This window comes from Sinohyriopsis cumingii, chromosome 1 (assembly GCF_028554795.1).
Source record: "Sinohyriopsis cumingii isolate HCF-2022 chromosome 1, ASM2855479v2, whole genome shotgun sequence".
In the NCBI taxonomy this organism is placed as follows: domain Eukaryota; kingdom Metazoa; phylum Mollusca; class Bivalvia; order Unionida; family Unionidae; genus Sinohyriopsis; species Sinohyriopsis cumingii.
The window spans coordinates 189,001,981-189,016,242 of NC_142961.1; the positions used below are offsets into that span (position 1 = coordinate 189,001,981).

The 14,262-nt window shown below is 37.9% G+C and overlaps 1 protein-coding gene across 4 annotated transcripts in view; it reads right to left on the minus strand.

Annotated features, from left to right (window-relative positions):
- The window catches only part of LOC149808557 (TATA box-binding protein-associated factor RNA polymerase I subunit A-like), a 58,140-nt gene that overhangs the window by 24,067 nt on the left and 19,811 nt on the right, over positions 1-14,262 (minus strand). For all 4 annotated transcript variants that reach the window (XM_089979049.1, XM_089979059.1, XM_089979067.1 and 1 more), the window contains exon 5: positions 5,395-5,500. In XM_089979049.1, the coding sequence (XP_089835175.1) occupies positions 5,395-5,500 (106 nt within the window). The remainder of the gene's footprint in view (positions 1-5,394; positions 5,501-14,262) is intronic.

The window sequence follows — 14,262 nt, forward strand, 5'->3', positions numbered from 1 at the left end:
ATAACAAACAACTTCATTAGAAGAAGCGCATTATTAAAAATTATTATCGGCGTGATTGTAAAATGAGGATTCAATCATTAAACAGCCCAGTTCCCTAACGTGCCCTCCCCCCTGTTTTCTTGATGTCAAAGTGATTTTTTTCAATTTTTGGAGGTCCCTCGGTAACTCGCTCATAGTGCGGTCTATGTTTGTGGACCCCGTTGTGTGCAAGTTATTGAGGGAGAGGTGTATATAGTTTTTAATTTTAAATTTCTTACATGTTAAACATATAGTGATCTCAGCTGCATGAGACCTAAAGCAACAAAAGATGCAAACTACTATTGCCAATATCAAGGGAACATAAAACATACTCTAATATAATGTTTCTCAAAATAAACCTTTAAGTTAACTACCAATATATATATATATATATATATATATATATATATATATATATATATATATATATATATATATATATATATATATCCAACAGCAATGCCCTGCCACAATTACCTAATTTTGGTCAATTAATGTTACATTTATGACATCAAATCATTAAAAGAGTTTTTGATTCTATGACCAATAATGTCTGTGACACATACCAAAATGCTTTCTGTGGCCCATGATGACTGTGACACATACCAAAATACTTTCTGTGACCAAAAATGCCTGAGACATATATCTAAATACTATCTGTGATCAACAATGCTTGTGATCAATACCAAAATAAATTGGGACCAATTATGCTTGCGACACATACCAAACCTGTGACACATACCTAAATACTCTCAGTGCCCAAAAATGCCTGTGACATATACCTAAATACTTTCTGTTCCCAATAATGCCATGGACACATACCTAAATACTTTCTGTTCCCAATAATGCCATGGACACATACCTAAATACTTTCTGTTCCCAATAATGCCCGTGACACATACCTAAATACTTTTTTCCCCAATAACGACATGGACACATACCTAAATACTTTCTGTTCCCAATAATGCCTGTGACACATACCTAAATTCCCTCTGTGCCCGCTATTGCAGTAGACACATAACTAAATACTTTCTGTGCCCAATAATGCCATGGACACATACCTAAATACTATCTGTTCCCAATAATGCCATGGACACATACCTAAATAATTTCTGTTCCCAGTAATGCATGTGACACATACATAAATACTTTGTTCCCAATAATGCCTGTGACACATACCTAAGTATGTTGTGACCAATAATGCCTGTGACACATACCTAAATAATGTCTGTTCTCAATAATGCCTGTGATACATACCTAAATAATTTATGTTCACAACAATGCCTGTGACACATACCTAAATAATGTCTGTTCTCAAAAACTCCTGTGACACATACCTAAATAATGTATGTTCTCAATAATGCCTGTGACACATACCTAAATAATTTATGTTCACAACAATGCCTGTGACACATACCTAAATAATTTCTGTTCCCAACAATGCCTGTGACACATACCTAAATACTTTCTGTTCCCAATAATGCCTGTGACACATACCTAAATATGTTGTGACCAATAATGCCTGTGACACATACCTAAATACTGTCTCTTCTCAATAATGCCTGTGACACATACCTAAATAATTTCTGTTCCCAATAATGCCTGTGACACATACCTAAATACTTTCTGTTCACAACAATGCCTGTGACACATACCTAAATAATTTCTGTTCCCAACAATGCCTGTGACACATACCTAAATACTGTCTGTTCTCAATAATGCCTGTGACACATACCTAAATACTGTCTGTTCTCAATAATGCCTGTGACACTTATCAAAATACTGTCAGTTCTCAATAATGCCTGTGACACATACCTAAATACTTTCTGTTCCCAACAATGCCTGTGACACATACCTAGATACTTTCTGTTCCCAATAATGCCTGTGACACATACCTAAACACTTTCTGTTCCCAACAATGCCTGTGACACATACCTAAATACTGTCTGTTCTCAATAATGCCTGTGACACATACCTAAATATTGTCTGTTCTCAATAATGCCTGTGACACTTATCTAAATACTGTCTGTTCTCAATAATGCCTGTGACACATACCTAAATAGTTTCTGTTCCCAATAATGCCTGTGATACATACCTAAATATGTTGTGACCAATAATGCCTGTGACACATACCTAAATACTGTCTCTTCTCAATAATGCCTGTGACACATACCTAAATAACTTCTGTTCCCAATAATGCCTGTGACACATACCTAAATACTTTCTGTTCCCAACAATGCCTGTGACACATACCTAAATAATTTCTGTTCCCAACAATGCCTGTGACACATACCTAAATACTGTCTGTTCTCAATAATGCCTGAGACACTTATCTAAATACTGTCTGTTCTCAATAATGCCTGTGACACATACCTACTTTCTGTTCCCAACAATGCCTGTGACACATACCTAAATACTTTCTGTTCCCAACAATGCCTGTGACACATACCTAAATACTTTGTTCCCAATAATGCCTGTGACACATACCTAAATAATTTATGTTCCCAACAATGCCTGTGACACATACCTAAATACTTTCTGTTCCCAATAATGCCTGTGATACATATATAAACATTTTCTGTTCCCAATAATGCCTGTGACACATACATAAATACTGTCTGTTCTCAATAATGCCATGGACACATACCTAAATAATTTCTGTTCCCAATAATGCCTGTGACACATACCTAAATACTTTTTGTTCACAACAATGCCTGTGACACATACCTAAATAATGTCTGTTCTCAATAATGCCTGTGACACATACCTAAATAATGTATGTTCACAACAATGCCTGTGACACATACCTAAATAATTTCTGTTCCCAACAATGCCTGTGACACATACCTAAATACTTTCTGCTCCCAATAATGCCTGTGACACATACCTAAATATGTTGTGACCAATAATGCCTGTGACACATACCTAAATACTGTCTCTTCTCAATAATGCCTGTGACACATACCTAAATAATTTCTGTTCCCAATAATGCCTGTGACACATACCTAAATAATTTCTGTTCCCAACAATGCCTGTGACACACACCTAAATACTGTCTGTTCTCAATAATGCCTGTGACACATACATAAATACTGTCTGTTCTCAATAATGCCTGTGACACTTATCTAAATACTGTCAGTTCTCAATAATGCCTGTGACACATACATAAATACTTTCTGCTCCCAATAATGCCTGTGACACATACCTAAATATGTTGTGACCAATAATGCCTGTGACACATACCTAAATACTGTCTCTTCTCAATAATGCTATGGACACATACCTAAATACTTTCTGTTCCCAACAATGCCTGTGACACATACCTAAATACTTTCTGTTCCCAACAATGCCTGTGACACATACCTAAATACTGTCTGTTCTCAATAATGCCTGTGACACATACCTAAATATTGTCTGTTCTCAATAATGCCTGTGACACTTATCTAAATACTGTCTGTTCTCAATAATGCCTGTGACACATACCTAAATACTTTCTGTTCCCAATAATGCCTGTGACACATACCTAAATATGTTGTGACCAATAATGCCTGTGACACATACCTAAATACTGTCTCTTCTCAATAATGCCTGTGACGCATACCTAAATAACTTCTGTTCCCAATAATGCCTGTGACACATACCTAAATACGTTCTGTTCCCAACAATGCCTGTGACACATACCTAAATAATTTCTGTTCCCAACAATGCCTGTGACACATACCTAAATACTGTCTGTTCTCAATAATGCCTGTGACACTTATCTAAATACTGTCTGTTCTCAATAATGCCTGTGACACATACCTTAAATACTTTCTGTTCCCAACAATGCCTGTGACACATACCTAAATACTTTCTGTTCCCAACAATGCCTGTGACACATACCTAAATAATTTATGTTCCCAACAATGCCTGTGACACATACATAAATACTTTCTGTTCCCAATAATGCCTGTGACACATACATAAATATTTTCTGTTCCCAATAATGCCTGTGACACATACCTAAATACTGTCTGTTCTCAATAATGCTATGGACACATACCTAAATAATTTCTGTTCCCAATAATGCCTGTGACACATACCTAAATACTTTCTGTTCCCAACAATGCCTGTGACACATACCTAAATACTGTCTGTTCTCAATAATGCCTGTGACACATACCTAAATACTGTCTGTTCTCAATAATGCCTGTGACACATACATAAATACTGTCTGTTCTCAATAATGCCTGTGACACATACATAAATACTTTCAGCAACAGCATTAATCATATGAGATCTATTACATCCCGACATACCAGAACCTCACTTTGGGAACTGGGAAAACAAAATGTAAGATGAAAAAGAACAGGATAGTTACCTGGACATAGTAAACAAACTTGTAAACAATACATATTTCCCATTTCTTTACAAATTTCAGATGGTTTAACCTTTAAGAGAAGATCGGTTGCTGATTAAACAGAAAAGCATATTACAAAATGCAGGTCAACTTGTGTGACCAAACTGGATTAAAATAAAGGAAAGTATAATTCTGAGGTAAAAAACATCTGAAAAAGTTAATTTGACTTTAGTTCGAACTTAATATTTTTTGGACAGGGCATTCAGTCATGGAAATCCTATGAATTCTGATAAACAGTAATGTGCAAACAGGCATTGACATGGCTGAAAGAAAATATGCGAATTCTAGCCTGTTTTGCTACCAATAAAGTCATTATACTGACTGAACAGAATGCCAAGGTGATCTCTGATGAGCATTCTGTATATACCAAGCACATGCTCAACTGGTGTGCAAATTACTTATAACTGCAAGCAAGTAGCATAGGCAACAGCAATTTGCAGTGAACATATTGATGGGTAAATATCAGTAGCCCAGTGAACATCATTGATGGGTAAATATCAGTAGGGCAGTGAACATCATTGATGGGTAAATATCAGTAGCCCAGTGAACATAGTTGATGGGTAAATATCAGTAGCCCAGTGAATATCATTGATGGGTAAATATCAGTAGCCCAGTGAACATCATTGATGGGTAAATATCAGTAGCCCAGTGAACATCACTGATGGGTAAATATCAGTAGCCCAGTGAACATCATTGATGGGTAAATATCAGTAGCCCAGTGAACATAATTGATGAGTAAATATCAGTAGCCCAGTCAACATCATTGATGGGTAAATATCAGTAGCCCCCCACCCACCCATTATGAGACTGAAAACTCTGCAATGAAAAACTGGCCTTATAAGAGTGATGGTCTCTACTTAGGGAGTCACAAGAGCAAAAATACACTACTTTGGTGTTGGGAAAAGTGACTTCTGATCATTAGTGGCTTCTGTTGAGAGAGGACTCTCAAGCAGGAGACCACTGTATACAAGACTGACCTGTATTGCCTGCTTTGCATCCTGTTTATCACCAGTGTCCAGCAGGTGAAAGACATATTCCAGAACAACCTCCTTACAATTCGACTCACTTAGGTACTTCAGCTGACTGTAATAATAAAAAAATTTGGTTGACTTTGTTTAAAAAGTAGCTTCTAGAATGATCAAAAATGCTTATCAGACACTAAGATATTTAGCAAATATGTTGTTTTTAAGTAAGCTCAGTGTGTATAAAACAGAGCATGCAATTAACACCTGTCATAATCCCATGGTTAGTGATCTTGCTGACTAAAATCCAGCTGTAACTCTGTTGGAAAATTACTGCCAGATGCTGTCATAACATGTAAGCAGTAGTCCTGAATCTGAATTCCCTTCAATGGTTAACTTATCTGTGTACTGTCAGTTGAGTACCTACCTGTACTTGATAAGGTACAATAAATGCTTGTGGCACAAATGTACAGGCATAAAACCACTTAGCCAGTAAATTAGTGTAATTCAGTTATGTGGAACTTGCCTGGTCCACAAGCATTAATTTCATTACTGATGATAACAAAATGTGTCTCAGGTAATACTGACCAATCAGAAAAGATCATATTCATTGACTCAACAAATAATCCAGAATTAAAATGAACAATATATTTTAATATTTATACCATTGCTGATAAATACTCAAGGCATTGTACAGTAACAATTGCAAACATCTGTAAATATTTGCAAGATATGCAGCCAAAAAAAGGGCAGAAAGCTGATGAAGAAAGTAGAAAGAACAAATGCAAATATGATTGAGTCTAAGAAAGCACTCAAAATGCTAGGAAAATGGCCCATGAGAGGCTTGATGTTATGTACTTTCTGCACTGATTATTCAAAAAAATACAAAAATGCATGGGGTAGCGGTGAAATGATTATTCGATATATGATCATTTTTTGCTATATTGATACTCATATCGATACAAGAGATGAAGAACCGATACAAAATACTTGTCCTATACAAATTACTTTAATCTAAAGCAGTCATCAATAATTAGTATTCATTTCCCTTTAAATTTATCATTCTTCTGAGATGATGGTAACAGGCACACATTTGTTTAAGTTAATAACAAAGTAAAGTATTTACAACACCCACTCACCTTCTACAAAAAAATAAAAAACACAAGGTGACTAACTGAAGCTTCCTTTCAAATTTCATCCCATCAGTATTCTAAGCCCTGCCTACTTCCTTTCAAATTACATACCTTCAGTATTCTAAGCCCTGCCTGCTTCCTTTCAAATTTCATCCCATCAGTATTCTAAGCCCTGCCTGTTTCCTTTCATATTTCATCCCATCAGTATTCTAAGACACCAATAACATCAACATAAAGAAGACATTCCAGATTTGCTGTGAATGGTTTACCAATCATTTAATACCCACTAGAAAGTAAAAATTTCACGCAAAAGTGGCTACTAATTAATTTGTAAAGTACTTAAATCGTACATATGGGAACAAGTCTGGCATGTCTGCTTTTATGTTGATATAAGTATTCAGTGACTGAACATGCTGAGGGGATAATTCAAAATTAGTACAGAATCGGCAAAGTGGCAGATTTCACACTCCACAAGTTATAGTCACCTTATTAATTTGTGCTAGGGTTGTTGGCATTTTCAAAAACTTCCTTTTTCACTCACAGAAACTAGTGTTTGTGTTCATTGCAGTTGTTTTGCATACACAGGAAGTAGAGTGTGAAAGATTTAGTTATCTCAGCTCATATACTGACTTGTTCTACATTTTTCTTGCACCAGGAAACTACTTTTTTCCCCAATAAAATATGTTCCTTTATGAATACCTATCCAACCACAGTATCTAAGGGAGTACTACTACTACCTTTCAAATCCAGCAGTCCCAAATAAAACGTTTTAGCTAAAAAGAACTAAGTTATCTGCCAACCTAGGTGGTGGTTGGACTTGGTAATCTCCCCTTGACATAGGGATTGGCAGCAAAATCCATGAATATCTCAGTTACTATTGGAGCATCTGTATGTAACTGCAGAGTGGCTGGGAAGATGTATATGTATTATGACTGGGTAATTATTCGCAAAGAAACGTTTTACATGAAAAATTAGTTCTTTCTTTAAATACATTACCCAATCACAATACCTTAGGTGAAAAGGTAAGAGATGGAGGGAGGTACATCCCCTTACCACGGAGATGAGATCTCTAAGGTATGTGAGACAGTTTCAAGGTAACCCGACTGAAGAAGACTCCATCTGTCTGGAAGTGACATCGGATGGAGAAAACTTTTTCAATTACACAAATCCAGTGCATGTTGTGAAATTGCATCTTATGAGGCTGTTGAATGACCTGGGAAGGTGGCCTGTTGCACTGTGACTGTAGGCCTCACCAGACAGAGTTGAACCCTTTGGGATAAAAGATCTCTGAGGTAAACACTGGAGAATGTGGACTCAGATTTCCATCCCACAGCTTGGATAGCATTGAACAGTTCCAGTAAATGGCAATGCATCTGGCAACTGCTTAAATCTTGTGAGCCGAAATGTGATACATATTCATCTGAATTGGAGTTATTTCTCAATATGCAGAGTACATACTTAATGTGAGGGTCTGTGTTGTTGTTGTATCGTCCTGTCCCTGTTTGAGAGGTATGATCTCCCTCAACACAATGGCTCGGTCTTTTTAATGTACCACTTGAAGGCTCATTTTTGTGTAGGTGGCTTTGAGTGGAAGTGTCCAGTATGATTTCAGTACCAAGGTCTGATTGTCCATGGATAGAAGCCTGTTCCTGACAATGAAAGAGGGAACCATCATAAGTGGAACTGATCTATCTTGTCAGGGCTGCATGTAATTTGGGTCCCCTGATAATGCATGCATTTCGCTGATTCTGGCTGTCATCACCCATGTGATTACGGAAACAAGTCTTGTATGAAAGGTGGGCTAACGATGCCCCTGAAAGATGTCAAATGTGCCTTGTTCAACCAGGTTCGTACCCCTGATAGATTTCATCTGGGCACAGAACAACATTTTTGTATAATCAAAGATAGAGAAAAGGTCAAATAAGTCTTTATTTTGTCCTATATCTTGTCTTCTATGATGATAAAAAGGTGTCAGTGATCATGAAGAGGTAACCTAGCTTGAGCTAATTAATTCTCATTTTGGAGCCAGAGGAGGAAGTTAGGTATTTCAGGTAATAGATGCCCGTAGTGGTAGAATGCGCTCTTGTATACAAAACCATATAAAGAGTTTCCATCGCTTGAGCGATTTTCTCCATGACTGGTTGAGATTACTTTCTGTGGGCTTACTTAATATGATCCAGATGTGCAGGTTCAGTAGGTCTGAGTTGGGTGTGTAAAATCAGCCATTGTGGTTGTTTGAATAGATAAGAAAAATTTGCAATTTTTCAGGTATTTCACTTGCAAGATTGAGGTCATTAATCCATTATTTTTTCCATCTGGTCGCATTAGCTGGGTGGCCTTTCATAAGGCAACACTTCACTTCTCTTGCTTTGTGTATCAGTTTAGAGTCAAAGGTGTTGTAGGTTTGGCATATGCATCCAGGCCATTCCAAGCTATGGATAGCACCTTGACTGCCCAGGCTTGGGATCTGGGACTAGTGAGACAAAGGATGGGAGCTCGATATTTCACCTTGTCTCAAACAGGTCCACCAAAAGGCTGGTCACATCAGAGTAAAAACAGGGATGGAGAGACCATTACGTCTCATCTGATAGTTCTGGGATCTGCTATTATGTTTAGGCATCCAGGAATATGACTAATTTGGACGTAGATTTGTTGTTGACAACACCACTTCATAAAGTCGCAAACCAGTATGCAAGGTCTGGGGACTAAATTCCGCCTTGCCATTTGAGATAAGTCACCACTATTTAATTGTCGAATATAATGAGGACTTCCAGTTAAAATCCCTCCACCAATGAAGGGCTTTCAAAATAGCCTGCATCTCAAGAAGATTGAATGTAGATGCCAGTCCTGGGGAGACCCCACTCCACTGGCTTCCCGGAAGGATGGTGGTAGGTGTGTCCCCAGCTGTCTGTATTTGCATCCATATAGAATGTGATCTCTGGCAGCTGTACTTGTAGGAGTATTCCTGCTGTGTGCCAAGTTAGGTATCTCCAAATGGTACTTCATATTTGTGCAGATGGGGAGAGGTTGGTCCAGCAAGCAAACTTTTGGACACCACTGAGATACAAGAATCGTTTGTAATGGGTGTATATAGAGGCAATGTAGGATGATGAGGTCTGCTGCCGCACTGAGCAAGCCTAGAAGGCAAAGAAATTCCCATGTGGAGAGAGAATCTTGGTCCTTATTTTTTATGCCCATTCCTGATTGATTCATACTCTGTTTACTTGATTATGAAATTCCATACCTAGTTTTTGGTTTTAAGTCGTGTACCTTGGATTCTTTTGTTAATTTCCCAAAATGTCCCTGTATCGACATTGCTCTTTAGGGGCAGGAAAAGTCTCCTTAGTGGCTTTTTTGCACACTCATCCATGAAAAAGAAGTTTACAGGATAATGGTTGTGATTGTAGCTTGGCCGTATGATGATTTTTAAAGAAGGTGGATGAGATGAGCAGTATGTCTCACTCTGCCAGTAAAAAATGTGCAGCTGCTGTGATGGCATTGGTTAAGGTATCTGAGCAGCTCTGTTCAAGACCCAGACCATTCTAGAGACCGACTCCCACACATGTACCATGGACCTTGAAGTAAGTTATGATTTGCTCTGTTCCATCGGTTGGAAGACACCCATCAATACCAAGTCCAACACAGAGCCCACAATTGCCATAATGGGAAAGTGGCAGTGAAAGATTATCGATATATACATACTGAGTACAACTTTGTCATCCCCAAAAGCTGCAATGTTCATGTATACTATTGGGGTTTCAAAATGAAAAACAAGTGTAAAGCAAGAGTAAACCATTGATGAAAAGTTGATTAAAGCATCTTTGTAGAAAAAAAGAGACAGTTGATGGTCTTGCAATTGATGATGCAAACAGTTAAAAAAAAATGTCTGTGATTCTGACAGACTTTGAAAGTAATTTGAAGTTGGATACTTCCTTTTAATAATAAGATCAACCGATGCTGGAGCTCAGGCCCGAGTGGTTGATAAGGTAGGAGGAGGGCAGAACTCTAGAGGTAAAAGGTGGAAAACTTCAATGGAGCTTTGAAGGCTGAACCTTCCTGTAACATACTGAGATAGAGAACTGAAGAAGAAGTCTGAGAGCAAGCATCATTATCACACATGTATGATGTGAGGCTGACATCTCTTGAGTTGCCTGAGATGAAGCTGGCAAAGAATGTTGAGGTCTGTCACTGACAAAACTAAAGCACCCTGAAATAGATGGTGATTTCCAAATGGTGACCGATTGAACAGTCCCTTCTACTGACCAAGGGCTAAGAGAAATAAGAGGTGGCATCTGTGGGAGGCTGAGGTACTAAACTCAGCATCATAAATGGAGAGTGCAATGAGGCCATATATAGGTTGGACTGGTCTACCTGTAATCAGAGGGTTTGACAGACTGGATGACAGACTGATTTCCTGGAACTTACTGTGTTGAGGTTTTTGGCCCTGAAAATCCCATGTAGTAGATCTAGGCCAGTCACAATATAAATAGGCTAGGGAAGACATCATCTGAGTAAGAATGTTGGGATGGGTTACAGAATATTTGATCCATGGAATCAATCCATGTATCAATGAAGTGAAAGGATGCTTTGTTTGGTTCATTTGCTTGTTGTTTATCATCAAGAATTGTAGGTTGGAACACTTATGAGGCCAGGTCTAAAAGAATAGCCAGCAATAAAGAGTCCTGTGTGTTGACACAGGTGTCAGGGCTGTCTCTAATAATGGAGAGTCCTTAGATGATTTATCTCCCTTATCCACCAAAATATTCAGCACAGAAGAAATGTTACCATGAATGCTTATAGTGTTTATGTCCTTAGTCATGTGTTTCTCTGCTTTGTAATCTGTAAGGCAAATTTTTAATTTTTGGGGTTACTCTCTCCAGGTTGATCTTTTCAGACCATTTAGGGAAGCCCTCCTGCCCTACTGTTATAGTTGCCAAATGGCATTAAGGTTATTGGTTGTGAATTTTGTATGTATTTTGATTCATTATTGTTGTACTGTAGTTTCTCTCTAGAACGGCCCCCCTGACAAGCGGACACCTGCTCCTTACAGCCAGAATCCGTTAGCACCGACAAGTTTGTGTTCAAAAGTACCCCTCAAAATAGGCCACCCGGCTAACGTGACCAGCGGTCAGCATATTAGTGCAACAATATAAAATTTACCCCTCATAAGCTGCCACATTTTATTTTAATATGTATCCAGAACCAGTATCTTATTCATAACGTGTGTTAAGTAATCTGATTTCTGTTTCCCGATGTCAGGTTATCATTACTGAAAGAAGTGTTCACTAAAGTACATGTACCACTAAGGTTAATATTATATCATTTACACCTCACGAGAAGCCATATTTATTAATAAAGCCAAGAAACACTCAAATTTTAATTCATACAAAAGGGTAAGTACATGTAATCCGATTAGCCTTACTGCTGTGTTATCATGAGTGTTCAGTTTAGTCACTCTGATAATTGTTAAGATTACAATTATTGAACAGTAGTAACAGCTGAGAAGTGGCAGTATCGATGTACAATACCCAAGTCAGCAGGAAAATGGTTTAACAGCCCTTAATAAGATGTCGAGCTTGTTCACATTGATAATTAGTGGCTATTACTTAACTGACAGTAATTGTCAAGATTACAAATCCTAACGGCCGCGAGGTCAATCTGCGTGATGTTAATGGTACATAATGAAGCTGTCTTGGCTTCTCTCACTTAGCGTAAAGAAATGTATAAAAACAATAGGGTACCAGACTACGACTAACAAATCACATGAAAAGATCACTTCTTTTAAAAACACATGTCAATTTGTTTAAATGCATAAAAAATTGTTTTATCAGTCTTGTAGTTGGCAACTTGAATAACTTACTGCAAAAAGATCAACGTGTCATTGAGGAAAAGAAAAATTCTCAGTATAGAAGAGAAAGTGAAAGTAACCAGCTGACCAAAAAGGGTGGGTGGGTCAAGAATCCTTGCAGAAAACTGTGACGTCGGAAAGACTTGTATAAACAATATCGTGAAAGACATGGTAACAATTCTGCAGATGTTGGAAGGTGGAATGGACGAAGAAAGAAAAATTGTTTAAGCCAGATGTTTGTATCCTGATTTCAATGACAAGGTTTCTGAATGGTTTTGCACTGCGTGTGCTAAGAAAATTCCACATACCGGTTGAATGATCCAAGAAAAAGCAACAATTTTGTCAGTTGAAATGGGATATGATGACTTTACTGCAAGTAACGGATGGTTGCACGGATTTCAAGTCTGACACAATAATAAGTGTTCTGTCCTAGTGGAGAATCAGCTGATGATAATAATCAAGTTGTCGAAGATTGGAGCAAAAGACTAAATGATATATGCAGGGGATATGACAGCAAGGATATTTTTTATTGTGATGAGACTGGTTTGTTTTTTAGACTGTTACCAAAAAAGTGACAGATGATGTGATCTGTAACATAGTTATAAAGACAGTTTGAAAACTATATCAACGGATATTCATAACATTCTTTTGAAAATGATGAAACAGTTTTCAGAATTAAATGTACTTGTGACTTTCTTCATATGTATTTCTATTCACATTGTCATCCCCCTCTAGAAAGGCCACCCTCATTATAAGGCCACTTCCCTGCTGCAATAGAGGTGGCCTTATAAGAGGGGGACTACTGTATATGTATATATTTTTTAATTTGTATGTTTTTTTTATTATTTTTATTCTAAGCATTTGTCATAATCTAGTAAGTATATTTCCATCATTCTTTCTTCCTCTTCTTCTTGTTGCTTTGTTCCCAGTTGTTTTTTTGTTGTTGTTGTTTCATCTGTTCTTCCTCTATATTTGAGAAGATTTCTATCATCATTTTGTTCTTTGGTGTCTCTGCTTGTGTTTCCTCTTGGTTTTTAGGACATTTGCCTTGTCTCTCCACATCTATTGCATTTTCTGTGATGTATAGATCCTTTATCAAGGCATATCACTCCTGTCAATTGCAGGCAAGATTATGGCACGAATCTTTCTCAACTGTCTGGTTGATAATGTTTTGGAAGCCATAATGCCAGAGGCCCAATGTGGCTTCAGACCAGATCAGAGCACAATCGACATGATTTTCACAGTGAGACAAATAGTGCGTTGAACAAAACATGAACTTCTATGGTGTCTTCATAGAAATCACAAAGGCCTTCGATACGGTCAACAGAGATGCACTATGGGTCATCTTAGCACAACTCTGTTGGCCTAGGAAGTTCATTAAGATGATCCGACTTTTCCATGACAGCATGACAGGACTCGTTCTCTACAACAGGGATGTCTCCAAGCCATTCAATATTTCTAATGGCGTGAAACAGGTTTGCATTCTCGCCCCAGTATTATTCAATCTCTTCTTCACATGTGTCCTGAACCATGCTACACGTAATCCCTAGAAAGGAGTTTACATAAAGTACAGACTGGATGACTCTCTCTTCGACCTCTGCCGACTGAATGCTCGGTCCAAAACAATGGAGAAACTTATTCTTGAAGCACTTTTCGCGGATAACTGTGCTCTCATGGCACAAACGGAAGCAGATCTTCAGATCATCATTACTCACTTCACAGAAGCCTTGAGACTCTTTGGACTCACTATCAGTCTGAACAAGACAGGTACTTCACCAACCTGTCTCAGGCACCGTAGCTTGCCCACTGATTGTGTCTACTGAAGACACCTAACTGAAAGCTGTTGATCACTTCAAGTACCTTGGAAGCATCATATCTTCCGATGGATCACTAGACAAAGAA